The sequence below is a fragment of the Corylus avellana genome, chromosome 3 (genome assembly GCF_965113065.1).
Source record: "Corylus avellana chromosome 3, dhCorAvel1.hap1.2, whole genome shotgun sequence".
NCBI classification, from domain to species: Eukaryota; Viridiplantae; Streptophyta; class Magnoliopsida; order Fagales; family Betulaceae; genus Corylus; species Corylus avellana.
This window is the reverse complement of record NC_142492.1, coordinates 31,540,264-31,560,026: the sequence shown is the minus strand read 5'-3', so window position 1 is coordinate 31,560,026 and position 19,763 is coordinate 31,540,264. Positions and strand designations below refer to the sequence as shown.

The 19,763-nt window shown below is 34.1% G+C and overlaps 2 protein-coding genes across 2 annotated transcripts; both read right to left on the bottom strand.

Moving 5' to 3' along the window:
- Positions 1-2,298: 2,298 nt before the first annotated feature.
- Positions 2,299-4,488, bottom strand: LOC132175820 (uncharacterized). Its single transcript, XM_059587880.2, has one exon. It carries the CDS (start codon positions 4,316-4,318, stop codon positions 2,663-2,665), a length of 1,656 nt encoding a protein of 551 aa, XP_059443863.2. The 5' UTR covers positions 4,319-4,488; the 3' UTR covers positions 2,299-2,662.
- Positions 4,489-15,069: 10,581 nt separating this feature from the next.
- Positions 15,070-19,169, bottom strand: LOC132175789 (uncharacterized). Its single transcript, XM_059587842.2, has 9 exons — positions 19,017-19,169; positions 18,858-18,941; positions 18,655-18,764; positions 18,493-18,543; positions 18,248-18,391; positions 18,064-18,153; positions 17,424-17,530; positions 16,632-16,716; positions 15,070-15,669 (listed from the first exon to the last, which is right to left on the bottom strand). The coding sequence occupies exons 1-9, from the start codon at positions 19,126-19,128 to the stop codon at positions 15,571-15,573; spliced, it is 882 nt and encodes a 293-aa protein (XP_059443825.1). The 5' UTR covers positions 19,129-19,169; the 3' UTR covers positions 15,070-15,570.
- Positions 19,170-19,763: the final 594 nt, after the last annotated feature.

Sequence of the window (19,763 nt, the reverse complement as noted above, 5' to 3'; positions counted from 1 at the left end):
AACCAAGCAAACCTAAATCTATTGATCTTAACCATGTGGAATTGCAAGCTTGGGCTTGCTAATAAGTTCAAACTTGGGTTAGCCACTTTGCCCCCACTTTTTTCTTATGGGTTGAGAGAATGTGGGCTTGAGCTCAATGGAGTATGTCACAGAGGATAAGAAAGACCATCTCTTCCCTAGTGTAATCTATAAGTCCAAATGTCCAATAGATGGACCATTGTAAAAAAGAAAAAGAGGAAGACATTAGTGTAGAGAGAGATAAAAGAGAAAGAGGGACCATAAAAAGGAGAAATAATAGGGAGAGAGTATAGAGAAAGGAAAGATAAGAGAAAAGTTAGGGAAGAAAAGAGTTGGAGATCAACTAATTGGTTAGAGACTAAGGAAACTATTTGCTTAGAGACTAATGAAAATTATTATTTTTATTTGAGATATGTTTTGTGTTTTGAATTGTTTATTGTTATTGTTAAGACTTTGATAAAAATAAAAAATAAAAAAAGCAAAAAGTGTTTTCTTTTAAAAACAAAAATGGTGTTTTCAAAATGATTAACAAACAAGGCGTAACATTTGGCCTAGAGTCCAACTCATATTACTCTCTTTATATCTTTCTTTGGGTAAAGATTTTTGTTGAATCTTTTTTCTTTTGTTTCTTTTCCATTTGCTAAGACACTTTTTGGTAAATATGGAATAGTTGATGAATTGGAGATGAACTATAAAGTTAAGACTCGATCTTATAATTTTTGTTTTAAGAGTAATGTTGCTCTTTTACACTAAATTTTTTACACCAGTCGATGTAACGTATTTTAAATGGTTAATACTTTTGTGTGGTTTTTTAAGAGACTGATAGTCAATTAAAACACGTTACATTAGTATGTGTAAAATTTGTGTAAAAATTTAACTATATTCTATCATATCCCATGAATTGGGTTGATAAAAAAAAAAAAATCAATTTTCATAAAACCAAGTTGATTTTGGTTTAAAGTTGACTCAAACTTCACACGATCAACATAAACAGTATGATTCTTGCTTGGATCCAAAAAAGTCACAACACTTGATGACATACTTCTCACGTCTTAAGGAACAATTATATTATGCCACGTCTCATTCATACCTTTTTTTTTTTTTTTTGTGGGTGTGTGTTGGGTAAGGGATTGCTTTATTTAGATTTTTGCAAGTCTGACGTGGACGTGGGAGAAAATGTGTGAGACGGAAGGTGACGCAAGCATCTCTCCTGTCCATGTTTGACCAAAAGTAGCCTTGAGGTTGATGAAAGGGAAGCCAATATATGCAAAGCTTTCTTGGTAGTTAGTTCTTTGTACTACTTGACAAAGTGGCACCAACTGCCAGCTACTAGAGCCTACTGAAACAACCACTTTTTTTTTTTTTTGCCCAAAAAAAAAAAAAAAAAAATACTTTGTAACTGAAAATTCTAATTATCTAATTACGCTAGAAATCACATTTTTATCTCACCCAATCGATAATCGGTTGGGACTGCCACATTAGCGTGTGATAGTTGTAAGATAAAAATGTTGTTTCCAGCATAAGCACAAATTTCAAAGTATTTCTCACATGTTTAAGAGACATATAACACTTTTAAAGATCGAATTAAAAAAATTTCTACAACCCAGTTTGTAAAAAGATCATATCCTCCTAATATTACAATCTTAATCAATATTCTAACATGTTAGTCGTACCCAACTTGGAGACTTTATTTTTTTATTTTTTTTTTTTTGTTATCTTGCAACATTTATGGTGAGACCATATATAGGGGCCAAAGTGGTGGCGTGCTTGATCCACCTAAAAACAATAGTAAATTTTTTTTGAGTTTTCTTATAATTTGTCCAAGTGTTTGATAGTTTGTCATGAAATACTATGATGTGTCCAACACACAGAAGCCGCTTGTACCGGCTTTATCTTCCGGAAATAACTCCAGACTTATTGCCGGCTGTGGTCCATTCTCTCTTTTGCCTTTAAAGAAAAAAATGAATATTTGATTATATATTTTTTTTTCAACTGAGCATAGGCTTTTAATAACGCCACTTGTATTGTATAAGCAAAGAGGAGAGTGAGATGGGTAGTCATGTTGTATGGTGGGTGACTAAACAACCACCTTCAGCTCACATGCCTTCTTTATGTGCATTATAAAATTACTCCTTTTATTATTATTATTTAAAAAAAAAAAAAAAAAATTCAACACTTCACTCATTCTCTCTTTGATGGCAAGAAAAAATAATTACCCCAAACACACAAAGACTTTTACATAAAGAGGGTGTTCTACATTGCTGGTAGAAGTATATATGAGAAGAAATATATAGAAGAAAGAAAAAACCAAGTTGTTACAGTATTTGAAGTTTCAAGGTGGAACTGAAACACATTGATGAGCTTATTCTATAACCTAAAAGAAAAGGTAAAACATATAGGCATATAGGAAAGAAGTGTTTGACAAAAACTTATCAGATGAAGTCTGCAGAAGGCCTAGTTGAAGGCAGTGAGCTTGGCAATGCTTGAATCTTGTAAAGAATTAATGGAATAGTGTCCAGAAAAAACTTGTGTGTACACTTTGTGCGACTCCTCTTTGTTTCGGCGGTGAGAGTCTGTTCAACGTGAAATTTATCTTTCTTTTCTTTTATTTGTCCGGCGTCACACAGCCAGGACTAAGAAAAATTCAGTTAGAGATCAAACCGACTAGGGCCTCGTGCTTGTGGGTGCTTCCTACCCACCACGGCGCGAACCCGACACGACCATTATTGCTCTCTTCTTCGACAGGAGCAGGGAGATTGAGATCAAGAAAGTCCCGAGTTTCTGGAGCCGCTGCCTTCTGGATTACAATGGTGGCATTGTTTCTAGCCTCAGAGCCACCAACCAAGTGGGATCTTTTGTGACCTCCCAAGGCTTGGCCTGATGGAAAAACCTTGAAGCAAATTGGGCACTCATGCCCCTTATTACTCTTCTTGGACCCTGTGGTTTTCTGTCTCTTTTCAGCACAACCAGCTGGTATTTCTTGGTCAATGGGGTTCTCATTTTTGCAGAACTTGATGAGCTTACTATCGGCTGTAGGGTGAGGAGAGTGTTGAACAGTTTCTATGCTAGTTTCACTGCTCTCAATTTTTGAAGCAAAGCAACCTTTGATCTTTTTATGGCTAGCTCTGTGCCCACCAAGAGCTTGGTATGAGTGGAAGGTTCTGTTGCAAGTAGTACACTCAAATTTACTCCTCTTATTGGAATTCTTGCAGATTTCAGAATCCATAGAATTGGTAGTCAAAGTTTTCAAGGACTCTGACCTCAATTCAGGATCATAGGAATCAAGGAACTTTCTCTTGCTTGAGTTAAACTTGATTGAAGCCAATTGAGCTTGACTTAATGCAGTTTCCTTGGAGAAATTCTTCCCCAATTCAACTTCAGAATCCTCAAATCCGAAATGATCATTCTTGAAAAACCCATCAGTGGAAGCTTCAGCTTTGTTCTTTCTAGAGCGACTTCTGGAATTGCCAGGAGCACAGAATTCTGACCTTCTCCCTTTGAGATCCTCAGAATTCTTATCACTAAATTTCTTCACTTTCACAGTTTCACTACCATTGCAGACAAAAGTCTTGCCATCGATTTTAGAAATCCGGTTAGTTTGAAAAGATTCAAGAGCTTCTAAGTAGACAGAATTATTATCAGAAGACTCTGCAGCAGAATTCAAACCACCCCAATGACCCACATCCCTAGAAAGCATCATCAAGCACATAGCAACCTCTTCTTGTTCTTGCTCAATATCAGAAACAGAGGAGGAATTACCATTGGCTAAAGAGAAAGAAGAAGAGGTTGCAGTTGCCATGTACCTTGTTCTTCTTTCCGATCTCCTCCTCCGACTTGGATTGTCGGATTCATTGTCGGATTGGCTGTCCATGACGAGCTTGTGGCTAGCACTGATCCACGAGTCTTGATCCTCCAAGCTAATACAACCTTTTTCTTTCTCTGAGTGACATTTCATGTGACCAAACAGAGCTTTCCAAGAAAGAAACTTCTTACCACATTCTTTGCATAACTTTTCATAGAGCGAAGTCTCTTCGCTTGAATCAGCAAGCCTCCTAGTCTTCTTGGGGTTCTCTCTAAGGCCATAACCAGTGTAAATCCCAGCTTCCAAACCCATCTCAGCATTAGTCTGGTTTCTACCATTGTTGAAAGAGGAGACTTTTATTTTGCTCAGTTTTTCCTCTGTTTCTGTCGAATTAATGGTCAAATGAGACCTCATGTGACCGCCCAATGATCTACCACAGGGGAAGCGCTTGCTGCAGAACTTGCATACGTGCTTTAATCCTCCTCGACCTTCCTCCATTGAATTAGAATTACAATTTGCAAAAGGAAAACACAGATCAGAGCAACAATGCTAAACAAAAGCCAAAGGGTAATCAAACAGAGGACCACAAGGAAAAGAGAAGAAGACCCAGATCAGAAAATCAAGGTGAAAGCTCAAATCTGGTTGGAAAACCGTGTCAGATCACGGTTTCTTGCTTTCCGAGCTAATCAGAGAAGAACCCATCTCGGAATTCACAGAATTGTAGAAAAAAAAAAAAACAAGATCTGAAGCCCAAGAAAAGGAGGAAAAGGAGAGGCGTAGTAAACGTGTAGTATATTAGCTTTATCTCTGCGAATTGAAGCAGCTGTTTCTTGGGTAGTTGAAATATGAAGAAAAAATCAAACTTGCACAAGGTGGAGGTTCTGTTACCTTTGTTGCTAATGATGGCGATGAACAAGGCAATGAAGAAAAATTAAAAGGACCTAAGTGAGCGAGCGAGCGCTTGTTTCTCTTTTATCTCACTAGTTTCTCTCTCAAAGATTGACTATATTTGGAGGAGAAATCCATGCATGGAAGCAAAGATAAAAGAGAAAGAGGTAAAGGAGTGGAAAGATAGCAGCAGCACGTGTACTCAACCGAGGATCCTACGCCACTCCCAATCCAACGGCCTCAGATTTGTCCAGTTGAGCACCCATCTGGGAGAGCAACCTACTCAAACTAACTTCCTTCCTTAACTATTCCTTCCTTTGTCTTGCTATAATGGAATACCCTCTCTCCCACACACACCTCAAGTGAAAGGTTCCACTCTCCGGCCGTTATTCTTTTGGATTTTCTCCTATATATATATATATATATTTTTTTTTTTTCTTTTTTCTTTTTTCTTTTTCTTTTCCCAAACAAATAAAAAAGATTTCCATTGCTGGGTCCCCCAACTTATCCTCAAACCAGTTCCTTCAGTTTCCAAGCAAAGCATGCTAATGCTATAGCACTCTACCTCTACCATAATCTAATAATGAAATGAGCAATGCTATTATATTGCCGATCTACTCTTAAATTAGTCATTGTCAAGCGGTACGATATATATAACATTACTAATCGTCCCAAGGGTGTTTTAGGGGGTGTTACAAGCTATGCAATACAAGATTTTGTACTAGTGCAGCTTTATCTTGGCATGTTTGGATCATGCAGCCCAAGTCTTTCTTTTTTTTTTCTTTTTTTTTTTTTTAGGGTTTATTCAACTAATGTCATGGGAATAAAGAATCATCAAATGATCTTTGCTCCAATGGCCAAAATGATCATGCTATTTCTCTAAGCATGGATGGAATAAATTATGGTGAGTAGGTAGCCTTTGAAAATATCTATTGGATGGAACAAGAAGACATGGGAACCATCTTCAATATGAGGTCATTCTGTTGAAAATTCACCATGCATTCTACCATGCCAAGTGGGCAACTATTTTTTTTCCTGGCATATCCAGAGAATTTTCATTATTGGAAGTAAAATAATAAAAAAGCCATCCTCTAAAGGTTTTCTTTCCTTGTAAGTCCAGTCAAGAATTCAATCTCAGCAATATGTAATAAATTGTTGAGAAATTACATCCGTTAATCTTCTTGACATAATTGGTGTAGATTTTGGTAGATTCAACTTTAGTTGGAAATTGTGCATTAGAGATAGTGGAATTAAAAGAATAGCTTAGGAAAATACCTATGTAGGAAAAAAAACATAATCATAGATAAAAAACTTAAAACAAAGGGGAAAAAAAAAAAAATTGAAATCATAGCTTTTCTGGACACTTTTCACAGTGAAAGGGACAAAACCCTTATGAAGGGATTTTTTTTTATGAATTTCCATCCCAAAATAAATGTTTTATCTGTTTTTTGTTTTATTGGAAGGCAAGTAGAAATACCCATCTCTTCACTTCTCCTGTTCTCCATTAATAAAAATAATAAGTATAATAATTTTTTTTTTAAGATTTCCTTTTTATTTTATTAATAAATACATCATTTAAAATGAAGACATATAATTAAAAACAGAGTGTATCCTAATTGTTTCCCCATAAAAATCTCTTAGGTAAACCTTATCTAATTCTAAGGTGGATTTGTACGTTTTTGTCACAAGCTATTTGTGCAAGATTAAGTTAAATCCTTTTTATAGAGGTCAAATTGATTGAATACCATTAAATCCTTTGAACTTGTTCCATAAACCACAGAAAAAAAAAAGAAAAAAAAAAAGAAAAAAAAAAGGCAACAACAATAAACATATAATAATATTTATTTTATGCTAGTAGTACTCCAACCAAGAGTATCGTCTCACTTCTGGATCAATGATCCCATTATAGAAGTAGATCCGAAATATTAAATTAAATTAGTAGAAGCTGTCGATCTTTTGATATTTTAAGGCAAAGGTGGTGTGGATGTTTTCTATGATGTTTGTGACAGATTAGGCAGGTTGGGCAGGGTGCGAATGAAATGCCGGCCTTTCTTCACCCAGCCGGCTCTCATCGCACTCAACGAAACGTGAATGTCTTATTACCTTCCCCCTCCCACCCATTTGACTCCATTAAATTCATGGCTTTGTGCCCTTTTCTGCCGGCAGTTTAGTACAAATGTTTAGCTGTTACATGTTTGTGTCTCTGTTTTCGTCTTCTTTTTTTGTTTTCAATGGTTGTTGTGGGTGAGAGAGAAAGTGTCAAAATATATACACTCAAATTGCCATTGCCTTTTGGGATATTACTAGTTTTCAAATGCCAACATGTGCATGCGCTTTTGTTTGCCTACCGCGGCTAGCTTGTGCCTGCCTATAACGCGTGACCCAATTATGCTGCCCCTTCATTGATCAACACCTTATATTTTTTTCAGATTCTAGGTTGATTTTAAGTTAGAGATAGGCGTGTTAGGCTCAGGTCATGTCAAGACATAAATATATAAGATTATGTATGTCAACTTTAAGTTCTAACCTAACTCATTTAATTAAATAAGTCGAACCCATCAACCGTAACTCGTTAGTTTTGTGTTGAGTTTTATAGGTTGTGTTAAAGTTGTCAATCGTAAATATCGTGTGTCAGGTTTGGATCGTGTTGAAACATGAGTATAAAATTATATAGGTTAAACTTAACTCGACCTATTTAATTGATTAAACGAGTCAAATCTATCAATCTTAACCCGCTAATTTTATGTTGGATTTGTGTGGGATTCGCGGGTCATGTCAAAAGTTGTTAGCCCTAGTTGAAGTAGTCACCCTTTGAAAAATGATAAATATCTTTTTCAAAGATTAAGTATGTTGAACACTTAATCACCATACAACTTTTTTTTTTTTAAAAAAAAAAAAAAAAAAAAAAGGGTATGTTTATTAATATGTTTTGGAGGTGTTTTTTTTTTTTAAAAAAAAAAAAATAAATAAATTAAATTTGAAAAAAATGTTTTGATGTGGTATAAATATGTTAATATTTTTGAGTTGAAATAAGAAAACAAATTGATTAATAAAAATGGCCACTAATATTATTTTATTGTTTATATGTACGTATGTTTGGCGTACTGACTATTGCCTCATGGAAACTTCACTTGAGAGTGAAGAATTTTGGTCCTTCAAAAAGTGATGCTCAAATTGACAAGTATACCCTCCTTCCAGTGCATCAAGACTTTGTGCTTCCTCACCAGTCCACTCATGGGCAATGGCAAAATCCTAATGCAAGAGATTAGCCCTTCCACTAATTTATCCAAATCTTCTAAGCTTCTTTTGCCGTCCCTTTTTTCACCACCCTACACTTCCTTTCAACTCCACCTTTTTGAATAAAGGAAAAATATATACTTATTCTCCTTAAACTCACTCTTATTTCACTATTTCTCCTACTCTCTCTCTCTCTCTCTCTCTCTCTCTCTATATATATATATATATATATATATATATATATATATTACTTTAGCCTTTTCACTTAATCCTTGACGTTTGAATTTTCTGCTAATTTGGACGGTCCATATTACTTATCTTTTTCGTTCGGATTTTATGTTAATTTGGACAACAAACACATCACATGACGTAAGAACGTCTATTATACCCCTATTATATGTGTGAAAATATAATTATACCCTTAGATCAAAGGGAAAAAAATAAACTTTCCCTAAATTTGGGGACCCATGACTTGGCAGTGGGTCTCCTTCCACATTTAAAAAAAAAAAAAAAAAAACTATTTATTTGACACTGAGGTATTATTGTCATTTTGTGTCACGTGTATCACGCATGACTCATTTTCCGTCGAATTTAACAAGAAATCGTAACAGAATATGGTTAACTAAAAGGGCTAGATAGTTTGTGTAACTAACTTGGATCCGAGAACTATTGCATGTGATCAGCACTACCAGCTACAGGGCGGGATCACCAATTGTGGCATCGAGTGTCACCTGGGATACCGAACTAGTCGATTAATTAGAGGATGGCTGGCTATATGCAACATCTAGGGAACCGGGATTGTACTAGAAGTCCTACGGGACACGCAAACCTCACTATAAGTACGGATAGTCCATACGGATAAGAGTTACAACTCAATGTAGAAATATAATTATATATTAAGTGCCTACGCTTCAATATCATGATTTTCTGTCTTACTATTTTGTTGAGAGTTCCGATGCATGAAATTTGATATACTCACATGTCGTACAAATAATTGGTTCACTTCATAAAGTCTATTAGCTAAAAAAAAAAAAAAAACAAAAATTTACAAGTCTTGTGTAGAGTTATTTTCTTCCTTTTAAATTTGCTAGCTTTTTTATAAGTAAAATTAAGGAACAAAATATAGTCAAATTAAGGGAAGAATAAACTTTGAGAGAAAAAAACAATTGAAATTAATTCAGAATAATGCTAACCTTCAAACAAAATATAATTTCAAATTTTCATGTTTTTTGATCAGTCGCGATAAGAGAAATAAAAAGCTTGAAAGAGATCATTACAAAAAAGGATTATTGTTTAATCATGCGGAAAATTTTTAAAAAAAAAAGATGATTCGAAGAAAGATTAAACAAATATTTTCCTTTCTTAAAGCTTATGTAGTTTTTTAGATAATCGAGGTAGTTCGGGCTTCGCCCCAACTAGATTTTTGGGCAATGTGTCCCTTCCACTCAGAGAAATTATTTGCAATCAAAATGAATCAAACCTTAGACTTAATACTTTGTAATTATCCTAAAAAAATAAAAAATTTATAATAATCTCCAACACATGGATATACCCATTTCAATAAAAAGACCAGAAAAGATGATAAAAAAAAAAATCTTAGCCACGTAGCTTCCTTGAGTTGGATAAAAGCACAAGCTAATTGGCACTATTTCACAGGGTTTTGTGTATCTTGATTGGTCAGTTAGCTAAAGCCGACACCCAGCGCGCAGTGATTAAAGAAATAAAATGATTAGAAAGTTGCATGGAATACAAGCATATTTTAGCTTTAATCAACTCACAAGCTACTAATCTTGGCGGTTGAGCCAATTTTCCTCTCACTGCTTTTAGTGGCAAGTCAACCATATATATGCTTGCTTGGTTTTATAAAATATCAAACAGTAATGAAACTTTTGATGCTAATATACATTTCTTGTGTTTTTTATTTTTTCTCCCATATTTTGGATTGTTTTAATATTGGAAAAAGTTCTCCTTTAAACGGAATTTGTTCTTTAAATTAGGTTGAAGGAATTCTATTAAATTGACATGTGTCCAAAATGCCTGTAATTTTTACATGCGTTTTTAAAACTGCAAGTGAAAATAATACACTCGATTAAGAATGTATGTGAGAATTTAAAATGCATGTAAAAATCACATGAATTTTAGACACACATTAGTTTAATAAACTAAGTTAAAAACAGAGACGGATTTATGGGGGGACGAGGAGTGACCCTGGTCCACCCCCAAGTTACAAGAAAAAAAAAAAGTATTTTTTGCCAATTGGTCTTTCCCCATAATTTTTTTAGCCCTTGGTTCCTCAATAAATTGAAAGTTGAATCCGTCCCTAGTTAAAAATAATTATTTAAATTCAATTTGAAGGAATATATATATATAAAAAGCAAGTACATGTTTACTACTTTTTTTAATATATGGCCTAATCATAACGATAGAGGTTGAACTAGCTATCAGCGGTTCTCTCAAAATTTTAAAAATTATTTATTTTTGTGAAGCGGACTCCAATTTTTATTTTTATTTTCAAAAATCTTTTTTTTTTTTTTTTTTTTTTAACTCAAACTAAATTAAAATTTTTGGTTCCGCCCCTGCCTGGGGTGCATGTGTTCCCTCCTACAAGAAAATTAGGAAGAATGGTGCATGTGTTAGTAAGTACTCACCAGCGATGCTTAGGGAATACTCAAAAGAGTCAATAAATTCTCAAAAAGAAAATTATTATATTCCGAAAAAAAAAAAAAGCACTATTATGTAGGACCCGTTTGTTGCTTTGGCTTTTCGAAGAAAGTTGGTTTGGGTTTAGCATTTAGCAAACCTCATTACTACCATTCCTACTGTGTTTGTTGGTAGCTTTTGAGCTATCTATGCAAAAGTCCTCCTTATGGTTGCATTTACCTAATCCTAAATCATGTGAGTCCAACCTTCAAATAAGGAAAAAAAATATATTTTACCTCCTTAAAGTTTTATCTCATTTTCAAGTTTTATCTCATTTTCAAGTTGACCTTTAATGTTTAAACATAATTGACAATGTATTTCAACAAAGTATCAAAAATTCGCAATGTGGCCCATACGTTAATAATTCCCGTTTTCTCTTATGAAAATTATTGAAAAGACCTAATTGCCCCTATATTTTTAGAAAAAGAAAAATAAAAAAACATAACAAAAAAACAAAAAGTTGGTCCTTTTTTTTGTTTTTTTTATTATTTTGGTTTATTTAATTTGAGGTATTTTTGGAATTCTCTCCCCAAAAAAAAAAATGGGGCAATTTTGAAAAGTTTAAACCAAAAATGCACGTGTGGAGCATGTGAGCCACTTTTCGTCAAATTTTCAAAATTGCCCCATCTTTTCTAGGAGAATTTCAAAAATACCTCAAATTAAATAAACCATTTTTCGTTTATTTGACGAAATGGCTAACAGAGTAGCCATATTGTGGATTTTTGATAATTTTTTTGTTGTGGTACATTGTCAATTTTTAAACATTGAAAACCAAATTAAAAATGGGTGAAACTTTTGGAGGGATAGGGTAAAGTGTATTTTTCCCTTCATATAATCATCCCACTACATGCCCCTTTTAATTAGTTTAGTTATTTTCATAAGTAAAGCTTGCATTATGTGCTTTGTACAACATCAATAATTAAGGATGCGTGGCAACCTAGCTTGCGTTCTGTGTGCACAGGCACAGGACACAAGCCATAGCCAATTTTTATTATCATATCATTCATTTATTTGCTTTTATATCCTACCACTACTTATTCAAAATTGCGTTGAAAATAAAGTTTCATTTTTAAGCTTTTTTTTAAAAGTGCATTTTGACCTTTTTTTAAGAAAAATATTAAAGAAGTATTTTTTTTAAAAAAAAAAAATTTACCGAATAGACTAACTTTTTATTTGGCACGACTCTTTATATACTAAAAATAGTTTTTAAGCTTCTTAACGCAATCCCAAAGAAATTTAAGTAAGTTGAAGTCTATGCGAAGTTTAATTGCCTCCTCCTAAGTGTTAGGGTTGGAGTATTATTCTTCCTAATATTTTAGGTGTACATGGAGGGATGGCCCATTGTGAATAGTCATGGCTAATGTTTAGTCAAAACTTGAAAAAAGTAGCTCATCTTAAAATCAATTGCCCATTTACTCTTTCATCATTCTAATGCCAAATGCAACTTCATTACCTGCTTCATAATTGTCAAAAAAAATTAATAATTAATCATGCTAAAGAAAGAATCAAAGATTTTGTTGAACTGTGGGGGTTCTCAGGCTGAAAAGAATGAAAACTGCAGGAACTTACCATCATGAAAACATTTCAGTTTGGTTCTGTAAAATTGTATTACTGTCAAATGTTGCATTTATTTCTATTTATGTGGATTAGCATAATCATTTTCTTTTCTTTTAGGCTCATAATGGGCTGGGCTGTTTTTAAAACGTCAAAAAGCTCCTATTTTCACCCTAACTAAAGAAAGAGAAGTATTACCCATTCATTTCTTGTTTATCTGTTGTTCATCTTTTCTTGCAAATTCACCATTGAATCTGTAAAACTCACATGTGAATTCTACAAATTCAATGATAGAATTTCTTATCTCTTGTAGGATCGACCAGAGATAACAAAAAAAAAAAGAACAATAATCAATACAATATATTTTGCAATGACTAAACACTTTTTTGCTAATATCAATGATCTTATAGTTCTATCATTTATTAAAAAATTAAATCCTTTTTCCTAAGTCATGACCAAGTAATGCAGGATTATATAAGAACGATATAGGATTAAATACAACTCGGATTGTTGTTAGGGTTAAGGAGTCTGACCTATTTAATTAAATATGTTGAATTAGAATTGACCTATATCAATATCTTGACACAATCTAAATTCGACAAACAAACCCAAATTATCCCCTTAGTATATAAATGTGCAAATTAGTGTATACCGAGAGAGGGTAACTCAGACGCACGCATTACAATTCCCAAGGGCATTGGACTACCACATTACTCAATCAATGAGCAACTGGCTGCAGTCTATCTAGAAAAATAATTTGTACCCACATAAAAAGTAGGGTAGACAATTTTTAACACACTATCTATAAATCCGATACAGATTCAACATAAAACTTTCAGATTAAGATTAAAGAATTTGATCAGTTTAATTAAATATAGCGGGTAAAGATAAACCTATATATATTAGGGAATTTAGATATAAACTCCTTAGGTCAATACGCCTTCATTAAAAACTCTCTAGGTATTTTTTTCGGAAATTTAGTCCCTGTGTCAATTGAAACTACAAGAAACTCCCTACTGTTAAAATTTTTTAACACCCGTTAAGGCCACTCAAACCACCCCTGGGGTGGCTTACGGCCACCCCATAGGGGTTGGGCGGTCCTTCAATTTTTATTTATTTATTTATTTTTATTTTTTAAGATTTAACTTTTAAAATTAATTTAATAAAAAATTAATATTTTAATCAGGTAAAACGAAGAGTTTTGAGTGGCCCTAACGAGTGTTAAAAATTTTTAATGGTAAGAAGTTTCTAGTAGTTTCGATTGCCCCTACAAGAAAAAATTTTAATGGTAGGCAATTTAAAAATTTTTAAATTCCGTATATACTATTATCACCTTACTTAGACCTAACTTAAACCCAACACTCAAAAACAAATTGGCACCTCCAGTGAAAAGTGAGCCGGCAGTACAAAAGCCGTAGCTAATTAAGTAAACACATTCATAATCAGTCACAAGACTAGAAGCACTTTGATGAAGATCAACGGCTGGGAAGGAAGACTGCCAACTGGGTGTACAACTTGTAAAGAGGTGTACGTACGCAGTAGGAGTTATTATATAAATATATAAATCATTTCTTTAAGAAAAGCATTTAACTTTATCCACGCGTAAGCAGGAGCATGAATGAAGAAACGTTTTGGTTTAGATGAAACTTGAAAGTATATATATATATATATATATATATATATATATAATGCTTTCTTTCTTTAATTGTTTTCACAGATGCTGTTCTTGCAGATTAGAGATTACAAAGACACACTTGGGTTGCCATCACTCCTTTTTGGCTGCCTAAATTTGCTACTCTTTTTTTGAGCCACTGCTTTATCATGTTGTTTTGCTTCGTCACTTGTTTTGACATTTTTTGTAATGGATTTGAAGAATAAATTAGTAGAAAGGAAAACTTGCTTCATACTTCGTACTTTTAGGGTTGGTATTGTTTCGAAGAAAAATAATTTTTTGAAAAACGTTTTCTTTATTTTTTGTGTTTGGTACGACTGAAAATAACAATTAAACCGAAAACATTTTCGGGTTGACTAAGAAAATCTTCTTTAATTTTTGTAAAATTGTTTTTTTAAAAAAAAAACTATAAACCATTTTTTGAGTTTAAACTTCTCTTTTTTTTTTTGTAAGCACTCTTTCATAGTTCATTCTCCGCTGATGTCGATGTTTATTGGAAGTTACTAGCCATTGTTCACCGTCTCTGCTTTTTCATATAAACCAAATGCCGAAAATATTTTTCAATGAAAGATGGCCTAAATTTGGTTGTATGACTTTGTAAAAGAAACTATCCTTTAGGAAAATGAAGTCTGAACACACTCCTAAAGCGTAGCTTGGAAGAGTAAATTTTTCTTGTTGGTCATGATATTTGTCATAAAAGAACAAATCTAAGTATAGTTCGATCAAGAATGAGTGATTGTTTTGCTAGCTCTTTTTCCTTTTCTGTTCTTTTTTCTGGTCCTTCGGATATATGAAGTATAAATAATTTCATGGGGTTGGCTTAGATGGTAAAGGTTCAGATTTAGTGGTGTTTCCATTAAGTTTAAGGTTCGAATTCTCTTAGGTACAAACAATTCTTTGGAACCAACTTACCCGCGAAATCAAAGTATTACCCAATCCGCGTGGAGGGAGTGTTTTACACTACAGGTCTGAGATTTACCCGACAAAAGTAAGTACACGAAGTGACATTGCCTTGAAAGGTACTAAGTCGTAGACTTACATGATTTTCACTTATAAAACATCCGCGCTTTACATATTAACATGCAATAATTCCAAGAGAGGAGGCTAAGGGTATTCACTGGGTTTTGAGATCGCAGTGCAAGGTAAGTTCAGATCACTTGTACAATTTTGCAACAAACAATTATAATATTATTATAGTACTAATGGTGGCATCTCAAGTTAATTATCACTTAATTAATTTGAGGGCGACATAGATAGGTGGTATCAGAGCAATCAGCTCTGTAGACCATAGGAAATGAAATGAACATTGGACATGATCTGATTAGACTTGGCAGTGATCCACTAGAGCATAGAGATAAAGAGTCAATGGGCGTTAGCACTAAGCCTAAGAAGTAGGGTGTAGGGTTGAATTTACACCAAGAACACTTTAGGATCCTAAAATCTTCTTCTTTTTTTTTCTTTTTTTTCTTTTTTTTTAAGTAGATCCTAAAATCTTAAGTTGGCAGAAAGTGATGAACATAATTCTCTGGGTTAGAGCTACAGTGATCGGCTCTTTCATCTTTGCATCACAGGACTGATTATCTAGACCTGTGATATATATATATATATATCAATTTCTTCCTCGAAGACGAAAAGTTAAAACCAAAAAAGCTCCAGCTTTACTAAACAAGTAAAGGCCAAAATTGTCTTTGAGGTGGCATCAATCTCCAAGAAACTTCCTTTTCTTGGCAGTGTTCATGAATGGTCTGATGATCCATTCAGTCTGAGCTTCATCCTGATCCAATGTTCCTAATTTTATCTGAAACAGCGACATAGGGAAACCAAATACCAGTCAAATACACATAAATATACGCGTCTACTACTACTATGTAGAGACTCTTTTTAACCAGGTGATCAAGCCAACAATGGCAAGAGTAATCCAAGGATCTCAACTGAGACCAAGAAATTATGAATCGAAGGTTTTACATATAGTACCAGTAAATGCTGAGTTAGAAAAGTCTAATAAAAAGCTTTACATCAGTGAAAAGGTACTTTTAAAAATAAATCCATGAACTTATGTTTGGTAGCTCAAGACTATGATAATACTTGACAAAAGTCCTTGGAGACCAATTCTGATGTATTTCGTCTTTATTTCGATCGGTTGCTTAGTTATTTGTTTACTTTGCCAAGACCACTACAGATGTCTTAAAACATGTTTTCAAATGATTCATCCAAAATCACAGTCCAATTTTTGTAATTTTTCAAATTAATTGAGATAAACACTAGAGTCTAAATACTGTTAAAGTTACACAAGTGAAAACTTTATGACTCATACCCACTCAATATAGTGTGGGCTAATGCCTTACATGAAAATGTTCAGATCATTACTGAGCCCATTGCCCTAAAAGATTGATGCCTTTTGCTAATAAATTAGTAAAAATTTGAGGTGCTACTGCAACATAATAACAAGAGGGTTTGTGTGGAAGCAGAACAGGAAGATGATTTTTTTTTTTTTTTTTTTTTTTTTTTTTCTGATCAAATACAGTAAAAAGGGAAGGGTTATATGGGGGGATCCTTCCCACTATTGAGAAGAAGATCAATTATTTGGACGCATCAAGTGATCACCAATCAACAAAAAAATGACGTCAAATCAAATTCAGGGATAGCTAATGGTCCCAAAGAAACATGGAAGAGCATAACTCTTAACAACAACAACAACCAAAAAAATCAAGCTTCATTGAAAAGCAAACTAAGTAGCAAACTAAGTAGCAAACGAAATACCTGATAAGGTCGCATTTCAAAGCGAGGACCAACTTCTTTAAGCTCAATTGATTTAGGACCTCCAGGCTTCTCATACACATGATGCCTGTAAGTATACAAGTTGTTAATGGAGTTCAAAAAGACAAACATTTATTCTGTTCAGAACAAAGCAGATCTTGTATGGAAAAAAAAAAAAAAAATCAATTACGCACCAGAATAATAAATTCCAGATGCAACCACTTACAAAAGACAAAGCCAAAATATGAGATTAGCTACATGCATAATAGAAAAAACAATCATAAAAGCAGTAGCATAAGTAAAAGAGATGCCACTCAGAAAAACTTGAGCAGCCACATTTAATTTGATTCAATCACTATGCAAAAAGGTAATGGTCCATTTTTAAACCTTGCACCCAAAAAAGTTGGATTACTTCATAACAAGGCATCCTATAAAAGACCTAAAAGGGGCTGAATTCAAAATCTGTAAACTCAATACCAAAAACTGTTCAATAAACCTTCTAAAACCTTTGATAGCTATTTATGAACTAAAAGGCACAACATGATAGCATATTAAGCTAATCAAAAAGATACTGAATGCAATCTGATGGTAAGACTGTCAAAGGATCAATCTAATCAACAGTTGCTGAATGTTAAAAGTGTAACTTGAACCTATCCTATCCACATTTACTAGAGATCTACATTGGTAAAGATATTATATGTCCAAGCCAACATCATACTTGACAACAGAAGTTTCACAAACTACTAAAGGATAGCCAACCAAAGCATCTTCCAAAGAATCAAAAAATTAACCAACCTGAATGAAATATAGTCAGACTCATTGGCAAAAGTTATAATGCGTTTAGTATCTGGCTTTGGCACAGGAAAAAGATGCTGCAAAATGTTTGCTGTCCTCTCCCCCAGCTATCAACAATCAAAATTCCAAATCAAATAAACAGTGGACATCAAAGCAGAATATAGTCTACATCCCATAGGAGTAGAGAAGCCAAAAGCAAGATAAAAATGCAACTACCTAAATATATACATATAACACGAATCACATCCTCATCAAATTTTGTAGCTACGCTAGCTAATCCATAAAGATAGTGAAACCCGCACCCACCCAAATAAAGGAACCTACTGTTTTTCCAGCAGTAAAATCCTCCAACCACCTTCCTGAACTTAGCTCAATACTAAAATAACTACTGAAAAATCATTTAAAATACTGATATTACATATATGGGGACTTGTTCAAAAAAAAAAAAAGAGCTACAGACAGCCTTCAATATATTTACTACATTTAATAGATATGCAGTTCTCTAAGCACCACCAATAGTGGCAAGAACAGCAGAACGTCAACATGCAAAATTTGATTGGATTTTTGTCCACCTAGCTTTCTCATAATATATTGATGAAAACCAACCAAGCAAAAAAAATTCTAACCAAGATATGGATACCTTTGTTGAAAACTTGTTAAGTATCAAGTGTGGGCAAGCCTCAGACATTTTTCCAATGCCTTTCCTGTCTTTAAGGTCGTGTCTGGTAACCTACAGGCAAAAAAGGATTTATTAGCATATTGATGCAAAGACAACTAGGACAAAACAAAAGTCCAGAAAATACTAGTATGACCAAACTACATACCACATTGAGTAATCCAAAATATGCAGTTGGACCAAAAGGTAGATGGCTTATAGTCATACCATCTGGCACACCGCGATGTTCATGAACTAAGATGACATCTGTAAAATCATTTGCACGGCAAGTTTCAATAATCTCTTTAATAACCTGCAAAGAATAAAATATTCAAAATATGCTTGAAAACGGAAAAATGATCACCACAATGTTCATGAACTAAGTGCGTGGACAAAAAAAAGCCATTCACCAACCTGGCCACCACGATTCATTCGCTGTGCATTAGGAAAGACAACCTTCAATTCCTGCACGAACATGCCAAAGAATTGCAATGAATGACCAAAACTCAACTGCTTGCAGAATGCCAATGGAGTAAACAAAAGTGTATAGCCATCATATATGAATTGAGAACCAACCTTTACAAACTGTGTAAGTGGACCACTTGGATTACGAGACGTAGTTATCAAAATTTTAGGATCTCTTTCTGATGCATTTGCGTATTCATCATCAATGTGCGTCTTCGGGACTAGAATTTAAGCACAATTTCCCATACATAGTAAAATGCGAAAATTAGCAGGTGCCAGCAGGGGAGAAGCAATGTCCATAAAATAAAGCATACCAGCTGTGTTTTCGTCCTCAAGCTCGATTTGGTGCCGAAGCTCCGCCTCCTCGTTCCGTAGCTCCGTAGGAATTGGCTTTCCCTCTGTGAAATCCCCATTAGCACATGGAATTAAAATAAAATAAAAAAAGTTTGTGGAAAAAAGTGTGTGATACAAACCTTGTAGAGCTTCTTTGATCTTTCGCTTTTTCTCATAGAGCACGCGTTCTTTGCCTTCCAAGCTCTTCCTGTACAAATACTCTCTCCTCAACCGTATGTTTCTTCGCAACATCTTCGCCAAACCAACCACAAACCACAATAGAAGCGCAAAGATCAGGGTTTTACAGAGAGAGAGAGAGAGGTGGTTTATGGTTTTGGGCGCGAGTTTATGCGACGTCGTGCCGTGCATAACTCGGGGCTGTTCAAGACGAATTGGCTAACGTTTCAATAGGTGGCCCCGCTCCTTTTGATGGGCCAATTTTGGTTTGCCCAATAAGGCCCGTAAAGATGAATAAGTAAAGCGTAGCACAAACCGGGCCATAATTCACATGAGAATAATGCTATATATCATTCTTCTTCTTTTTTCATCTCACCAAAATTTATGTAACGTAGTTTTTATAACATTTGGTGCATTTGCATAAGAATTAATTTTTTTGTTGGAAAACCACGGCATACTATTCGTAGGAATAGTTATTCCCCAGCGAAAATTAATATATATATTTCTCTAAAAAATAGAAGAATAAAATCGTTTTTCAAAAAAGTCGTTTTTGTTTTTTGCAAACCCTTTTTTTTTTTAAGAAAAAAATCACAACTACTCTATGGGTGACCAGCCACCCAATGACACCGGGCCATCTAGTTAGATTTGGAATTATTTAAAGCCGTTTTAGGCTTCTTCTTTTTTTCCTAATAAAATAAGAAAAAGAGGAT